General features: G+C 45.8%; 1 protein-coding gene across 4 annotated transcripts; it reads right to left on the bottom strand.

Moving 5' to 3' along the window:
- Positions 1-156: 156 nt before the first annotated feature.
- Positions 157-17324, bottom strand: BRD8 (bromodomain containing 8). 4 transcript variants are annotated; one of them, XM_009568043.2, is made up of 22 exons: positions 17264-17324; positions 16884-16980; positions 16071-16140; positions 13966-14015; positions 12713-12835; positions 12491-12571; positions 11966-12030; positions 11266-11402; positions 10615-10830; positions 9203-9347; positions 7854-8063; positions 7154-7434; positions 6195-6650; positions 5744-5837; positions 5489-5535; positions 4904-5118; positions 4510-4602; positions 4233-4301; positions 3339-3516; positions 2576-2680; positions 1700-1744; positions 157-552 (listed from the first exon to the last, which is right to left on the bottom strand). In XM_009568043.2, the coding sequence occupies exons 1-22, from the start codon at positions 17280-17282 to the stop codon at positions 493-495; spliced, it is 2856 nt and encodes a 951-aa protein (XP_009566338.1). In that variant the 5' UTR covers positions 17283-17324; the 3' UTR covers positions 157-492. The 4 variants fall into 4 exon arrangements, with proteins under 4 accessions (XP_009566338.1, XP_009566339.1, XP_053935702.1 ...); XM_009568044.2 differs by lacking the exon at positions 1700-1744; XM_054079727.1 differs by lacking the exon at positions 7854-8063.
- Positions 17325-17344: the final 20 nt, after the last annotated feature.

Below are 17344 nucleotides of genomic sequence, written 5' to 3'. Positions count from 1 at the left end.
GCTTTGCCACACTTGTGTGCAATATAGATAACTGGAAGAGTTGTATTTGCAGATAACAGAGGTACGCACACTTGCACAAAACCAGGGCTCATCACTGCAGAGAGCTGTGATGCTCAGTACACTGCACACTGTACACTTGATTTATTCCCACTTTAATATACATAGACATTTACACATCACTAGTAAAAATCTGTACACTTCACATTACAGTAGATACGAGCCACCAGTTGCTAGCTAACACCAGAACACTGATGAAGCCCAAGACACCTGCCCTAAAACAGGCAGAGGGGCTAAGTCTTCCCTCCAGGGAAGCTTCTTTGGATTACACATTCTGACGAGACACTGCTTTCCAGAGGAGCAAGGGAAGAAGGTAGACCAGGTCCTAGAAATCGACCTGCAGCTTTTCTTCTTCCTCTAACAGCTGTTAACTGCATCTTGCTTGCAGTCCAGCTCTGGATGCCAGGTGCTGGGGTTTTCTGTCTGCCTGCAGCATCATTTCTTCATCTTCATGTCTGCCTCGATGGCACAGCGACGCCCTCTGGTGCCTCCATCCTGGTCACAAAGGCAAACAAAGAGAGAGTTATGCAACCCTAAAACACAAAACACTTCCTCCAGCACTTCGGGAGGTAAGAGCTGTGCATCTGGTAACAACTTTTCATGCCTTCCAAACAGGAAAAAGGGAAGGTGTCCTAAGAAGGCCTGGGGAGGCCTGCCTGCAGACCTACCTAAAATTCACTCTGAACACAGCACAGGTGCTGGGATTTGCAGCATCTCTATGCACTGCTGGCAGCCAAGGCAGAAGGAAGCAACAAGGCTCTTGCCCAGACAGATGCTTTTGAGCCTGTACAGTGCAGGCTTTCTCCTAAGCAGCAGATTCTAGCTTGGCCCTTAAGATGGGAAGAGGAAACTGCTGACTAACCTACCTTATAAGCAGCTGATCCCTACGGGAAGTGCTCCTCCAGTTGAGTGACCCTGGCACTAGCTCCCTAGTTTCTCCGCACAGCTCCTTTCCACGAGTAGAAGGCAAGCTGAGAGTTTCCTTTGATCCGCTGCCCTTTCCCTGTGGCTGACATGCTGACTCTCCCGGAGTACTCCTCTGTCTTTAGATATATGCGAGAGAAAAAAAAACCTCTCCATCTTCCTCCCCTCTCTCCTCCCCGCAACTCAGAGACTTAGGGTTTCCTGGAGGGAATATTTTTCCAAACACTTCCAGATCACCACAGGCATAGAGCAAGGTATTTTTGCAGAGTATCTTATGTGCTTTCTGGACCATGAATGACAAAAGAATACACAACTGAATCCTCACTTTTTAAAGACCCTTTGCACTGTATTGAATGTGTGGAACAGGCAGCTGTATAAACATGACAGATGTAAGAACTATAGTACTGCACCACCTGGTCTGTCTTCTCACTTACATTGCAAGAAAGCCACAGAGAAGTTACGAAAAAAGCAAAGGCAGGTGACAAAATGAGAACACTTGGAACCAGAAGAAAAGACCGAAGCTCCTCCCCACTCACCCACGCTGAGAATAACAGACTGAGATGTTTCTTTCCTAATGATCATGGTTGTACAGCCCCCAAGTTAAACAAACACCGCTGGAATGCTAAGGATGCTGTGACAGTGCAGTGATCACCCAGACAAGGAGCAGAGCACATTGCCAGCAGTACTGCAGTATCTGCTGGAGCCTTTCAATACTTACAAAGAGAGAGAGAAGGAAGGCAGGAGAGCCCATTGGGACACTGTCCTGTTAAAAGGCCAAACAGAAGGACTTATCAGGTATCAGATATGGAAATGCACACACCACACAGAAGCACTGAGCCCACAAACGAGCATAGAGAAACACGTGCCCCGCTCCCCTTCCCACATGGCATCAGTTGTATGCAGCAGGAACATAAAAACAGACAAGAGGGATACCGCAAGAGCCAGAATGCTAGGAAAGGGATACTCCCTCCTCAGCCATGGCAAGGCCTGGTCTACCAAACACCTTCTGCACTGTGCAGTTCCCACTAGAACTAAGCAGGCAGCTCTTGTTGTGTGCACCAGCTGAGCACTTGAGGTAAGTTAGGTTTGGATGTGTCTTTTTGGAAGGAAAAAACCCAAACAAACCTACATGGCTACTAGTTTAGATCAGCGCAGAAGCCCAAAGTTCTCTGTTGTGTTTTACACAGCAAATCAGACTGGAGTGATACCCTAGTTCCAAAAATCTGACTAGGAAGTGAAGAACATGGCAGAGACTACTCTTCCAATTCTCTACCCTTTCATCTTCCTGCCATATCACACCTCTTCCAATATTCTGTTCATCCCAACGCTTTCCATCAACTGTTTTTAAAACTTGGGACTAGAACTATTAGGATTACAGAAAAAACTCTTGAGACCTGCCTCTGGAGTGATGTACAACTCCAGAGCTGAAATGTAATCAGTGGACATATTTAAAGAAAAATTTGTTCATTTGAAGATGGCAGAGCCATTGCAGTTTCAAAAAAACATTCTCTCTCTTTTGTATGGGAACTTCATGAAGTATCTTCAGATTCTTCACAGATACCAAATGCCCTTCCACAGGGTGCAGCACTCTCACCTTCTCTGAAGCATCTTGCTTGCGAGTGGAGTCTCGCCCACGCAGACTCTTTGCACTGATCCCTGACTCTGATGTTTGCATGATCAGTTGTGTGGCCAGAAATTGCTGCAAGAAAACCACACTCTGTTAAGATTCTCAGGCAAAATAAGCTCAGTTAGTACACGTCAGTTAACCATCACAAACCACAGGCTGGGAATGACTGGGCCAGAGGCAGTTTCACTTCCTTGTCTGCTGCTCAGAGTAAGTTCCCCCTTTACCTCAGAAGCCACAAGTCCTGAGGAGCTATAAAAACCCAGTTCAAACTCTGTTAGCCCTGCCAGCTGGGATATTCTACTTCACAAGTAATTTTAAATGGCACATATTCACTGGACGCACTTTCACGTACAGTTTATACCAGCATAAACCAGCAGAGCCACCAAAAGCAGCAATCGCGTCCCTTGTCATTCACCACTCTCATCGCTTGCTTCTGTTCCTGAACCACACCCTGGTTCTTGCTGGCCTAAGCATTTCCCTGAAGGAAATTAGATTTGAAATAGGACTGGGCTGAACCTACAAACCATTTTTTTTGTGTTAGTTTTAAATTACCCACAATTTAGCTTGCCATAAGCACCAGGGCTAACACAAGAGATATGCAGGGAACGATAGAACTATTTCATTTAAAGACATTGTGAGTGAAACTCTGGTCTTATATCCAGAAGTCCTTCCCTACCTATGGACCAAGACAGATGCTCCGTCCTGCACAGGCCTTAGCTCAGCACTTTACCTGGATCTGCTCCAGGACATCACGCTGCATCTCCACAGCCATGTGGTACACATCATGGTCAGAGCTGTTGTACATAACTGCATTTTGAAACATCAGCATAATATCACGTTGGAACTCAGCTGTGGTTCTTATCAGCCCATTCTCAATGTTCTTTTTGATAGTAGATAAATCCATTGGCCTATGAAAGAAATGCAGTCAAAATAGCAACAGAATAACTCCCCTCTCTTTCAGACACAGCCCAGGGTCCATGACACATCTAGTTAGACCATCTATTTAATTTAGCCGAATAGGTTTTCCTCCACACAGGCTGTGTTCCTGAGTACCAAAGCCTCAGGGGAGAAGACAGAAGCTGTCCACCAGCTATCATGAATGGTAACAACAGCGTGACTGATGCCTCAGGAGAAGCATTTGCCTTTTCCAGGCATCACTAAAGGAGACACTAAGAAGCCAGAGCAGCAGCCACTGAACTGTTCTGGAGAGATTTTGGGGGCTAGCAGGGCATTCTGATAATTCATGTTGAAGAACCCACTATCCCTGTTGGTAAAAAATGCTGACTAAAGAACACAGGACCTTAGAATTTCAAAAATTAAATCGTACTCTTGGATAGAAACTGGGAGAAAGATATCAGTCACACACTACCTTATTGACAAAATGTTCTGTGTAAGTCAGTGTACGTCATTAAAAGCCAGGGCTGTGTAAAGACATGTACTTGTTACTGAAGATGACCCTCTTCTTTGGGAAACATGTTTCTGACCAAATCATGCCAGAAAAAAAAAAGATTTCCAAGTCCTGCAGTCTGCATGGCAGCCAAAAACTACAGCATTCCTGACAGAAATCCCTACATAAATACATGAATATACAGAGTTCTAGTCACAGAAGTCCGCTGAAACTCACCTCTGCACAATACTGTGATAGCCTGGTGCTATATCGTCAGTTACAGGCTGTAGGAAGACATTGGCATACCTGCAGAGAGACGAGTGCAGTCCATTTAGTGCCTGTCCTTGCTGATAAATATTTGTTTCATGGTCTCATGTTTACTTGTCTGCTACCAGTAACAATATGATTCATTATCTCCCAGATACCAAGGCAGATGAGCCTCCGAGATAAGACAGCAGAGACTTATCTAGGATTAGTCACTTCTTTCCGCCAGTTCTCAAGACATCAAACTCACCTGTGATTAGCTGCTGCTCTCCAAACTAGCATGATGGCTTTCTTCCAGATCTTCTGGGCCTGTATTGCTTCCTGGTCCTCACTGCACACTGAGCTGGAAAGAAAAGAACAGAACTTCCTTCAGGAGTCTGCATGCTGCCTTGGAGCAGAAACCTTATAGTTTATTTTGCCTTTGATACGCCTAGACTAATGCATGCCTAAGACAGAGAGAAAAACACGGGGCCTGGTGCTGTCTGCACACTTGCAATTGTAAGCAGGAAGAATCAGACAAATCATCAACGAATTCCCGCTTTGGACCTTCTCAGTCAGCAAAACAGAAATGAGAATCTGATGTTCCCTCCACAAAACAGCCTAGGATTTACATCTGTGTGTCCAACAGCTTCACTGATACTCACAACTGCGAGGAGGCTGGGCTGCTGGGGATGGAGTCGGCTAGCGTGTGAGACTGCAAAGGTGCATTATGGACACTGAAGCCATCATCGCTCTCACTCACAGGGGGTTCGTTATCCATCTCTGATAGATATCCCTCACCCTGATCTTCTTCCTTGGGTTCCTCCAAACTGGCAGCCTCACTGGCACCATCCTCATCATCTTCTTCACCCTGCCCATCCTGAAACACAAAGTTCATGAGTCTGCACAGCCAGCTACAGCAGCAGCTCAGAGCCTCCAAAGCAGCTACGGTTCAGCACGCAAAGTGAATTCCTCGCCACAGCTGCTGACAACTGTACACGTACTTTCACAAAACCCTCATCACTCTATCCTGCCCTGTCTCCCCCTGCAGAAACAGAACCACACATACAAACAGCTTTGTAGTGCCTGAAGCCATCTCCCCCTTTAGCTCCAACTGCAGACTGCTCAATTCTCTTCTCAGTGCAGAAAGCTGAAAGCAAGCTTTGCTTTTCAACAGATGGCAGCCAGGAAGCAGCAGCAGCGAGACCTTACTCATGAACCCAAGATGACTACAACCAATCCAGAATTACCTTCATCTGACTCCTAAACAGGACTTGGGCCTCATCCTTTATTGACTCTGTGAAAGAAAGAAAAGCAGAAAGGTTGATTCTCCAAAGCAGTTTTTATTACAAAAGCTCCTGCACCAATGCCTACTGTCCTGCAATAATTACCACTGTTCCTACACAACTTTTCTCCCTCCTCCCCAAAAAACCTGAACCAGATCACTGACATCTATCCAGCTAATAATGTTGCATGTAAAAGATTTCCTAGCTGAATTAAGTTACCTGACAGCTCAAATTTGTGCTGAACATCAGCCTGTGAGGAGTCTTCACTGACATTTGGGACTTGTGGAGGGGATGAATCATCATCAGGTGGGGTCTGGAGGGAAGAGAAATGCACAAATCTAGACGTTTGTGTCAGCTTACTTCAGTGAAGGAGTGGGCACATCTCACTCACCCTAACCTAACTCAAGCCACGGAAACTCACTAAGCACCTTCCCAACAGCAATTCTGCACATGGGTGTGGGGAGATACATACAGGTACTGCCTAAAGCAGAGCAATTCTCTGCAGATTGAACAGATCAGCAGCACGACTCCCAGGAAAACAGTCAGTCACATTCATCGAAGGGTCACCTTCAACCCAGCAGCCATCCTTCCTCTAAACTTCTGTCCTACCTGCCACAACTGTTCCTCTCTTTCCCCACACCAGTTCCAGACAGTTTCTCTGCTCACATACCTCTGTCTTCACTGTATTGTGCACTGTATCTTCTCCCTTGGCCAATTCTATCTCAATTTCTGAAGTCTCTCCTGCTGCTACAGCTGCTCTTTGATCCTCTTCTATGTCTTGACTTCTCATCTCTGGTGTTTCTGTCACTCTTGTAGTTGCTGGCATGGTTTCCTCCGGCCCCAGCTGATTCTGCTCCTGCTCTGCTGGTTCTGTCTTTATTTCTGATCCCAGCTCGCCAATGCCAATTAGGTCTCGAATGCCCTTTGCCTCTGGCTCTTCACACTCCAGTCCCTCCTGCTTCACAGTCACAGACATTTGGGGTATCTGGGCCTGTTTCTCATGCTCCTGACGAATTGAATGTTCCCACGGGCCAGGCAGGGTCTGAGGATCATCGGTATCTTCACAAAAAGAAGACAGAGCAGCTTCAACAACTGCTGCATCCAGGACTTCAGGGTGGTCGTCTACCTTTATTGCCAAAATAAACACACAGCAGCAGAGGCCAAGGTCAGAAAGAGGGATTAAAAAGAGTTCAAGTTTTTTGGTAATGAGATAGTTGTGCAAAGCCTGGTGTACTTGTTTACACAGCTTCTTTTCAGTCAGCCTCCTATCACTGCCTGTGGAGTCTCCCATGGAGCTTCAGTTTCAGAAAAACAGCACTCCTGGAAAGCATGCTGCAAGCAGCACTCATTTGGCTGCCAGCGACGGTGACCCAAACCCTACCCAACACAAGGAAGAAAGATTTATTTCTGCACTCTGACGAGGAGCATTAGGCTAAATGTGGCACACTGGCAGCTGTGGTGTCACAAGGTCATTTCCTATGGATCTGGACAATGATGGTGAAAATGTGCATTTTGGAATAGTTGTTTCTTGCTTGTCTAAACTAACTAAATTGGTGAACAGTTATCACTTGATATTAACCTTACTGGATGTGGAGCCAAAGGCACTGACACTCTGCTTTGTCTCTTTACCTTGTCCTCAATGATGGCTATAATATTTCCAACAGTATCGAAGTCCAGCTCTTCTCCTGTATACGACACTGCAATATCCATTTTCTCAGCCAAATCCAGGTCTTCTTTTCCATCCATGCAGTGATCTTTGGAAGACCCTGCAGTACTGCCAGCCCCAGAACCAAGGCACTCCTTCTTGATGGAGTCAATGATCATGGATATTTCACTGCTGTCCATGGACACTGTCACAGTATGGGAATCAGACACTGCCTCCATGGAAACACAGGCTTCTGGCTGGCTCACTGCACAAGGATTGAGAGTGACAATCAGAGACCAATCTGCTGAAGTCAAGCCCACATAAACAAATCCTGCAGCAGATAACACCAAGCACCAACTGTAAGTATCCCAGGTCCACCCACAACAGCATAGCTTAGAAAAATAAAAGATAAATATGGGTTTGCTTTCCCACAGTAAAGATAAAGTGAGACTCCAGTCCTTGAACCACAATCCAGCAACATACCATTAGCACCACCCCAGTCCCCAGCAAATCCTGTTTAGAACCATCTGTTCACTCCAGAACCCAGACATAACAGTCCTTTCATGAAGGATGGTGAGTCTGAGGTGATAAAGCTCAGCTGAGAGCTTGCTGGGTGCTGATCCCAATGGAATTTCTGTTTTTTTAGCAATTCATGACCTACGAGTGCGTAGTTCAGGAACGCACCTGTGGCTATGCTTTCTGGAGCTGCAGCTGGTGGCACAACGGATGGTGCTGACAGCGTGGGCATCATGACAATGGTTGCCTGCGACACAGGCTCTACGGGGGGTGGCAGGAGCTTAGCTGGAGGTTCGCTGGCAACAGCGGAGAAGGAAGCAAGAGGTGAGGTGAACTGTGCAGGACCAGCTTCTAAAAGCCGGGAAAGCGTAGGAGCACCTAACAGAGAGTAGAAGGGAAAAGCACATGAGCAAGAAGCAGCCACCACTGAAGTCCACAAAGCCACCACTAGGCTCTTCACTGCCTGGTGGCTCCTTCAAGGAAAAGACACTGAGAGGTACCCACAAATGGTCCCAGAAGCTATACGGAGAACCTGCACCAAAAATGCACGACTTCTTTGTATGCGCAGTCTGAGACAGAAACATGCAGACTATGGCACACTGTATTCAATGACAGGCTAAGCCACACATGCAGAGAGATGCCCTTCCAAAGGCTCATCCCAATACAGTTATGGGAAATCTGAAAAACAGTGCCACGAGAGCCACACAAAGTAAGCCAAGAGAGTCACCACAGGAGCTGGAAGGCAGCAGAGGGGATCTCTTTGCAGGTCTTATCCTGGAGAATTCCTCTTATGTCAAAGGTTGCCACTCCTCTTAGCTGTAATTTCCAGTCTGAATTTACTGAAATGTCTGGACCAAATTAACAGGTCTTAAAGAACAGATGTATATAAGGAAAGTAAGATTATTCATATGGAATTACATATGAATGAATGGCATAAATCCTCAACTGCAGACAATGTGACTAAACCATTGGTTGGCAGGTTGTTTGGTGAAGGCCCAAGGCAAAGACTGTTGCACTGTCCCTCTCGCTTCCCTCTGTGGAACTTTCTTTGGAGCTCACAGGCCACTGTGGTCTAATCTTTAAGAGACCTCTATGCTAAAGCACAGGTGAGACACACAAGTTCTGCACATACATGGGGAGCTACAGTTTGACACACTGGGAATCAGATACTAGACCATTTTTTTCCCCCCTAGATCCCTGTCAACTAACCATTTTTCTCTAGACTGAAACACCTATTATTTGTCAGTATCAAAACCAGAAAATTATACTGCATGGGCCATGATTGAACCAACTCTAATTGTTTCAGTCAGTTTAGATCAAGGCACTCTTTTTTTTCTGTAAGGATTACATTCTTCTTAAAAAAAAAAGCAGGGGTTAGAGAGACAGGGGTACAGAAACAGGAATACAACTCATAAAGAAGCCCCCAAACCAGGCCAGCTAGATATTCAGAGAGAATTCATCTAACAGTCTCAAGGTACATCTGAAGGAAGAATTGTACAGGAAGAGTCCTGAGTTACCTGAAGCAGCAGGAGATGCAGGGACAGCACCAGGTGCCGACTGCATTTCCCCACTGTGCAGCACTGGAAGGACGCTTCCTACCTCCAGCAGGACTCCTGAGCTGTTCATGTGACCAGAAGCCACTGCCATTTCATTTTCACCAACCTGCCAAAGGAAGACACCACTGAAATTCCTGGAGATATCATGACATCAAAGATTCTCTGCCAGATATGCACCTCCATGGATATGTCCATCACCTGCTGTCTCAGCATTTCTTTTGTGCTTTTCGTCCAGTCTTGTCCCTGCCTGAGGGCCCTTATACAAGTGCACTACATGGCAGTCTGAAACTATTCGCTATTCTTCAGCTACAATACAGCTGCAGTGCCACCTTCCTGTGAAGTCAGGACAAACACATCATTTGTTCTACCTTACCTCCTTGTTCAAGGACCTCACAATCCTTTACAGACACCAGTCTCTTTATTCCCTGAGACGGCATGGAATTCCTTATTTTGAGCTGAGGGAAACTGAAGCACCAAGATAGAAAGTAACTCTAGCAAGGTAAAATAGTAAATCTGTGACAGACCTTGAAGCAGATGTAAACCAGCCCTGCCAAAACAAAGAAAACTCAAGTCTTCCACAGCCATTATCTTTCCTTGCTCCACTCTATCTTACATTGCACCCTGCAAACAGAGAACCCATGTAACATTTACACAAGCTAACAAATACAAAAGACCCCCAATCTGAGTATTAACAAAGGGAAGTCAACAGCAATACATCTATTCCATCACACAGGCACTAACTGTGTCTGTGCCACAGGCAGGCTGGTGGCTGCTTTTTTCAGATTAGTCTCTGAACAGTGTCAGCAGTGGTTGCCCTCCAGACTCCCAGGTCACTAACAGCAGAAGGGTCAAAGTGGCTTGTCATCACAGTGATTTTAATAACTGCATACAACTAGGAAAAGACTGCAGTACTTCAATATTGGTCATAAACTCCATTAAAGTACTCCCTACTCCTATGCTAAGGCCCATCACAAATACAGAAACTCAACTTCCTGCCAAGATGTAAAGAATTATGAGCCTAAAGCAAAAATCACCAAGAACACCTCCATGAAGGCTGCATGGGATGAAGCTTACTAACACACTCCCTTCCCTTGGGGAGAACAACTTCCTCTAGCAAAGCCTGCAACTCCAACTCCTTAAGACTGAGAGGAGACAGCCAGTCCTATGCAATGAATGATTCCTGCAGTACTGCCAGGAAAAGGTCTCACCTCTGTGGCTCACAGGGGTAATTATATCTCTCAGATATCACTTCTTTTGTGACTCTCACAAAAACTCTATGTTTTTAAAAAGCCTTTGCAGCTACCTCATTTTCAGTGGGAGACCCTGGAGCAAATTCTTTGTGTGCTTGCATATATGAGCAGAGAGCTCCATACCAGCCTGGGGCTTGTGGGCAGAAGACTGCCCTTCTTCAGCAGCTCTGAGAGCAGAGGGGAAGGAGGCGGAGTTGCTTTTTGTCCTAGCATCTTTTTCTGGGGTGAATCATCAGTGACTGGGGTCATGGGGGCATCCAGGGGAGCAGAGCCTGGAGGGGTGTCAGGGATTCCAATGAAGGAGGCAACTGGGGTGCTGGGCAATGTCCCTGGAGTGACCTGAGAAAGAGAAAAACCACACTGTTCAAAGCCACACTCCACCACACGGACTAGCCCCACTTGCTCCTTCCCCCAAGAGCATTGATCCAGCACACCACAGACACCTACTCCATTCACTCGCTGCACCTACTCCAGGCATATGCTTTCACCCTTTCCCTGCCCTGTACTGCCATTTCCCAGGCACACACAGAAGACCGCCTGGCCAACCCGCTGATGCCCCTACATAGCCTTTGATCCAGGCACCTGATCAGCACAGACATGGAAGAGGACACGTTTACTGAGCAGCACTGTACATCAACCACACTACAGCACTACCACAGCGAAAATTCTGCAACACAAGGCAAAGGGATTCTCCCCAGGCTCCTGTTCCGTGATGGACATGAAGCCCCAAGTCCCAGGCTGGTCTTTCTCTCTTACCATGGGAAGCATCCTTACCCCTGGACTGGCCTCGTCCACAACAGGTTGAGACAGATCTCCCAGAGCATAGTCTCCCCCTGGGGAAGTTGAGCCTGCAGGGGAGCGAACCATCACACCTGTTAATCTCCGTGGCGGATTCTTAATTGCCTGACGAGCTGGAAGAGAATAGGGAAAAAAGTGAGATTCCGTGACTCCATCTTGGACAGTCTCTGAGTTACCTCTGACTTTATCCTATAGAACCCAAGGAAAACAATTTGTATAGTAGGAATTTCTTGCACCACACTACAAATGGTATGTGCAGATTTCCATAGCAGTTGGGTATTCACCATCTCCCACCACAGGTCTGTTGGTTCACTGAATTGCCCCAAGAATTATATTTTCAAAACTAATCTCTCTTTCGTCTTCAGACAATAGTTAAACTATAGCGATAGCTAAACGGGTGAAAAGTCTGACATTCTAACAGAGCACTCCTTGCTGATCCTGCTTCCTCTTAGACATACCTTTTCCACAGAGTTTGTTCCCTCTCACAAGTGTCTGCATTTTGCCCTGTTACGAATACAGTGCTGGAAAGAGACTATGATCTTTTTTCCCTCCTACTCCCAGGGTCACGGAATTCCTCCTTAACAGGTCTTAATAAGACTTAAATATTTCCCACATGTTCTTATGAACATATGCATCTCCCACTGAGGACAACCGAGGAAGTTCATTTCCAGCTTACCCTGATAAGCAGCATCTGTAGCCTTCCTCTTGACTTCTGCCTCCTCTTCCTCCATTTTTTTCTTTCTGTATACAGAACGAAAACCTACTGTCACACAGTGCCCCACTTCCCTTTAGCTCCCCCTGCAGCTTACTGACCCCAACCTCATCATCTCCACACTACAACGAACTGCTTTTGCTGACTTAGGCTCAATTCCTCTGCAGAGGGAGGTAGAGTCAGAAGTCAGCCAGAGAACGACACATTTGGCAGGAAAGTTCAATTCCAGCTGATTATAAAAACAGAAGGCAAGCATGATGCTGTGAGCCATCATCAAGCTCTTTAATGAGAAGCTCCAGAAGATGTACCCCATAAGCTGATGCCCCCTCATCTAAACTAAGTCCACCCTCGGAGGCCAAACCATCTGCCCAGCTGCCATGTTTCTCTTAACCAAATGTACACAGTGCAAAAGATGTCTGACAAACACACAGCATCAGACAACTACAGTTTCAGAAGAAAGCATAACATGGAAATAATTAAATAACCCACATTAAAATCTCATTGCACAGCTCCTCCAGTCTGTTATCCATGTGTCCAGCCTGGATCAGCTCTGCATCCTTCTTGAGTTGCCTGAAATCAGAAAATCTTTCTTACTTATCACTGAACAATATGCATAAAGAAGCATTTTCACTCCTAGCACCATCCCACTTAGGCCACGTTTACAAGATAGAACTGTCAGGTGCACCACAGCTTAACGCCTCTGCCCCATACCTGTATTTTTCCTGTGTTTCTTTAATAATTTTCTTCAACTCCTCAACGCGTTCTGCAGTCAGCTTCCGCACAATAACATCTTCCACAGTTTCCACAACTTCTCCCTTCTCACCACGTTTTCTTCTATAGAATAAAACACTACAGTTCAGACATGAAACACAAAAAAACCTGCTCTCCTTTCAGAAATGGCTGCTGACAAATATGCACTAAATCAATCAATCAATCAATCAACCTTCTCTTCCAATTTCACTTAAATGACACTGGACAGCACAATGTTAAAACAACCTCTTCTAAAAAAATGTTCTAATTTTTAAATGTGTTGAATGTTAAAAACTTCAGGAATAGATCAAAGATGGAAATCCACTGCAAATTCTTAACCTGAAAAAAAAAAAATCAATCATTTCGCTTCAGAAGACTCTTACTATCCAGAAAGAAACATCTATTTTTTTTCCTAAGTAACTCTAGCACGTCCTTTGTCTTTGCAATTCTAGTGCTGAAAATCACTCAGCACTACCACAAATACTACTTTAAGCATCCTGCTTTTAATTAAATTTGATGTGAAATCTCAAAATAAAATGCCTGGACTTAGGAGGGAGAAATATCTGAGACCACAAAGCTGTAGTGACAGCATTGATAAGAAAGCCATAAGAAACCACTGCAAAACAGAGACAAGCGAAAAATGCTTCCCCTTCTTGCTCTTGCTGTCTTTTCTACCCCTATTCTGAATGATTTTATGTGCAAAGCTTTTGATCAATAAAACTAATATTTGTGTGTAAAACTCCTGATCAATAAAAATAATATGGAGAGTTGTATTCCAGCCAAATCACTGTTTCTCTTTGCTGCGTTAGGTTCTCAAATGCACACTGCAACTCTTAGAAACAGAGCTGTGGCAAAGAGAACCCAGTTATCCTGCCACGCATTGTAACAACAGTGGGGGGCACGTGGAAGTCACTAACAAGCACACGGTGACCAGTTTTAAAACCATATAACATTGAAATACTTCAGTCTTATGAAAAAAAGGGACAAGATAAGGAGATATGGGAAGGAAGCTCCAATAAATACTTTAGGCTTATCAATCTCCTCTGTCTGCCATACCCTGATCCCAGTGTCTGCCCAAGCCAGCTATCACAACCGGATTTCCTCATTCCTGTACGCTCCTCTTGGGAGCAGCATTATCAAGTCCTTTCCTGTAAGAACCAACAGGTCCACTCAAAATTGCTGCAGGCTGCACTTGCTTCAGACTTTGTACTCACTTAGGAGTCTCCGTAGTCTCCAAGAGCTCTGAATACTGAGACGCACAGTGCTACAAAGAAACAAAGGAAGTCAGAGAACACAAACAACTATCAACAAAGTCTAAGGAGGCAGGAGTAAATGCCCTGTAGAGGTCTAACACTTTTGAATGTATCTGACAGCCTTCTCCAGAGATTACCCCGTGGCTATAATTTAGGGTAGTGCAAAGTGAGGAAACGTAATTCACTTTCTCTACTCTAGCACAGCAACAATGATTTCCAAAACAAAGTAAAAGAACAGACACTTCCAACAATTTAGAAATTAAAGCAAGCCAAGCGTGAATAGAACTGTATCCATGTTTCTGCCTGTGAACATGAACCAAAATGTGGCTGTTGTCTACCTAGACTTTAGTAAAGCCTTTGACACCATTTCCCATGGCATTCTGCTGGAGAAATTGGCTGCTTGTGGCTCGGATGGACATACTCTTTGCTGGGTGAAAAACTTGCTGGAAGACTAGGCCCAAAGAGTTGTGGTGAGTGGAGTTAAACCTAGCTGGTGTCCAATCACAAGTGGTGTTCCCCAGGGCTCAGTGTTGGGCCAGTCTTGTTTAATATCTTTATCAATGATCTGGATAAAGGGATTGAGTGCTTGCTCAGTGAGTTTACAGACGACATCAAATCAGACAGGAGTGCTGATGTGCTTAAAAGCATGAAGGCTCTACAGAAGATCTGGACAAGAAGGCTTGATGGGCTGATGTCAGCTGTATGGGATTCAACAAGGCTGAGTGGCGCAGCCTGCACTTGGGCCACAACAACCCCATGCAACACTACAGTCTCAGCAAAGTGTGGCTGGAAAGCTGCCCAGTGGAAAATGACCTGGAAGTGCTGGTCTGTAGCCAGATGAATACGAGCCAGCAGTGTGCCCAGGTGGCCAAGAAGGCCAACAGCATCCTGGCTTGGATGAGAAATAGTGTTGCCAACAGGGAAGGGATTGTTCACCTGTACTTGGTTCTGGTGAGGCCATACCTTGAATCCTATGTTCAGTTTTGGGCCCCTCACTACAAGGACACTGAGAGGCTGGAGCATGTCCAGAGGAGTGCAATGGAGTCGAGAAGGGTCTGGAGCCCAAGTGTTACGAGAGTGCCTGAGGGAACTAGGATTGTTTAGTCTGGAGAAAAGGAGGCTGAGGGGAGACCTCATCACTCTCTACAACTACCTGAAAGGAGGTTGTAGCAAGGTGGGTGCTGATCTCTTCCCAGATCAGGATGAGAGCAAACGGTCTCAAGCTGCATCAGGGGAGGTTTAGACTGGACTTAGGTATTTAGACCCGTAGACATGGTGCTTAGGGATAGGGTTTAGTGGTGGAGTGGGCAGTGCTGGTTTAAGGGTTTGACTCGATGATCTTAAAGGTCTTTTTCAACCTAAATAATTCTATGGTTCTATTAAAATATTTCAACTGAGGAAATAAAATAACATTACATCAAGGCCAGTTTTGTAGCTTAACAGAAACAGTAAGCAACATAAAAAGCTGAACTTCTCCTTTGATTCTCTTAAGTCTCTCTGTCCCTCATACAACAAAAATCCCAGGTAATTGCCCAAAAAGCAGGACACATCAAAATACATGAGTATCCACAAATTCCTGGGGCAAGGAATTCTGCAGTTTAGTTACATACTAGGTAAAGAACAATCTCTTTATGTTTGCTTTGAACCTGCCTTATGTTACGTCTTACTTAATAGCCTCTAAATCTTGTACTGAACAAAGCACTAACAATTATTCCTTACTCATGCTCAACTTCATGCCACTTCTGATAGACATTTGCTGTATCTCCTGTTACTCATCTCATTTTCTCATGTAGAAAGGTTCTACTTTACTTAGCCATCCTTTACAAGGAAGCTGTTTCATGTCTTTGATCATCCTTGTCTTTTAACCTTACAGTACAACTGTACACTAAGCTCACATTTTGTTTCAGAAACAGAAAAAAAGTATATAATTTGATTTATACAGAACTGATTTTTTTTAATTAATCTTGCCATCTTCTTAAAAACCAAGAAATATCTTCTCTTAGTCAGCTGCCTTACATATCCTATGCAGAACCCATTTTTCCAAGACTCAAATGCCAATATCTCACCTTCTGAGAAAACCAGTCAGGAGGGCGTCCTGGTTCTGCAAATGGCTTGATAGCTCTGCTGACTGAGACCCTGTGGGAGAGAAATGGTGCCACCTTCAACCAATTTTCTTCCTCAACCAACAAGCAGAGAAAAGACACTAACCTGTCCTGACATCCATTACTGAATTGCCCTCATAAACACAACAAACCTGCCAATGAGTTTCAGACTTTGGGAACTACTGAAGTACTCGAAAATATCTGCCTCCTCCAAAAGAAACAACAGCTTTCCTCTCTTGCTATGAAAAGCAAATTTCTAGCTTCAAATGATATTAGTACATTTCCACAAAACTTTTTATTTTGGTGAAGGAAAAAAAAGAGAAAAAAAGGTGCAGAATTGATGCACAAGAGTATCATACCATATATCCACCTTAATCACAACTCAGCTCTTACAGCTTATGTTGAAACAACATTACGCTGTTCTCATTAAACATTTCTGTTTTCACACAGAAGTTATGAAAGCAGGAAAGGCTTTTCAAGAAGCTTCCACCTTTAACAGCTCAACTTTGTTTTGTTTGCTCCATCTCTGGAAGTATTTAAGGTCAGATCAAATGCAGCCTTGGGCAGCCTGATCTGCTGGGATGCATCCCTGCCTACTGCAGTGGGTTTGGGACTAAAGGATCTTTAAGGTCCCTTCCAACCCAAACGATTCTATGAACAAGAGAGCACGCAGAAAGCAGAACTGCTTATGGCTGGCTGTTGTAGTTCGAGGCTGCTGCTTGGGGTCGCACGCAGCCCGTACTCGGGACCTCGCACACGAGCGCGCTGCTCTCTTACCAGTTCTGGTCCCCGCTGCGCATGACGGAGGAGGCCAGGCAGAGCTTCTCGCGGATAGACCAGGGCTCGGTGGGGCCGGCACTCAGCAGCTTGTGCTCTGCCGAGAGAAGGGAAGGAGTGCAGGGACCCACTCGTTCCTCACGAACCTGGGGACCCCAGGCTCAGAACCCCAGCGGACACGCGGCCCCCCACAGGCGCGGCCCCCCACAGGCGCGGCCCCCCACAGGCGCGGCCCCCCACAGGCGCGGCCCCCCACAGGCGCGGCCCATCAGACCCACCCTCTCCCACCAGATCCGCTCGAATCGCCTCAGGTCGCTACCCGGTCGCTCCTCCGTCCCCACCGCTCCCCGACCGCCTCTCCCACCCTGCCCCACACTCACTGCCCGTCCCTGCCGCCATCTTCCCCGCCCGGCCCCAAGGCGGCAAAGGCGGAGCCGCGCGCAAAGCACGCCGGGAAAACG

This window comes from Cuculus canorus, chromosome 14, assembly GCF_017976375.1.
Source record: "Cuculus canorus isolate bCucCan1 chromosome 14, bCucCan1.pri, whole genome shotgun sequence".
NCBI lineage: Eukaryota > Metazoa > Chordata > Aves > Cuculiformes > Cuculidae > Cuculus > Cuculus canorus.
This window is presented reverse-complemented; position numbering and strand designations above follow the sequence as displayed.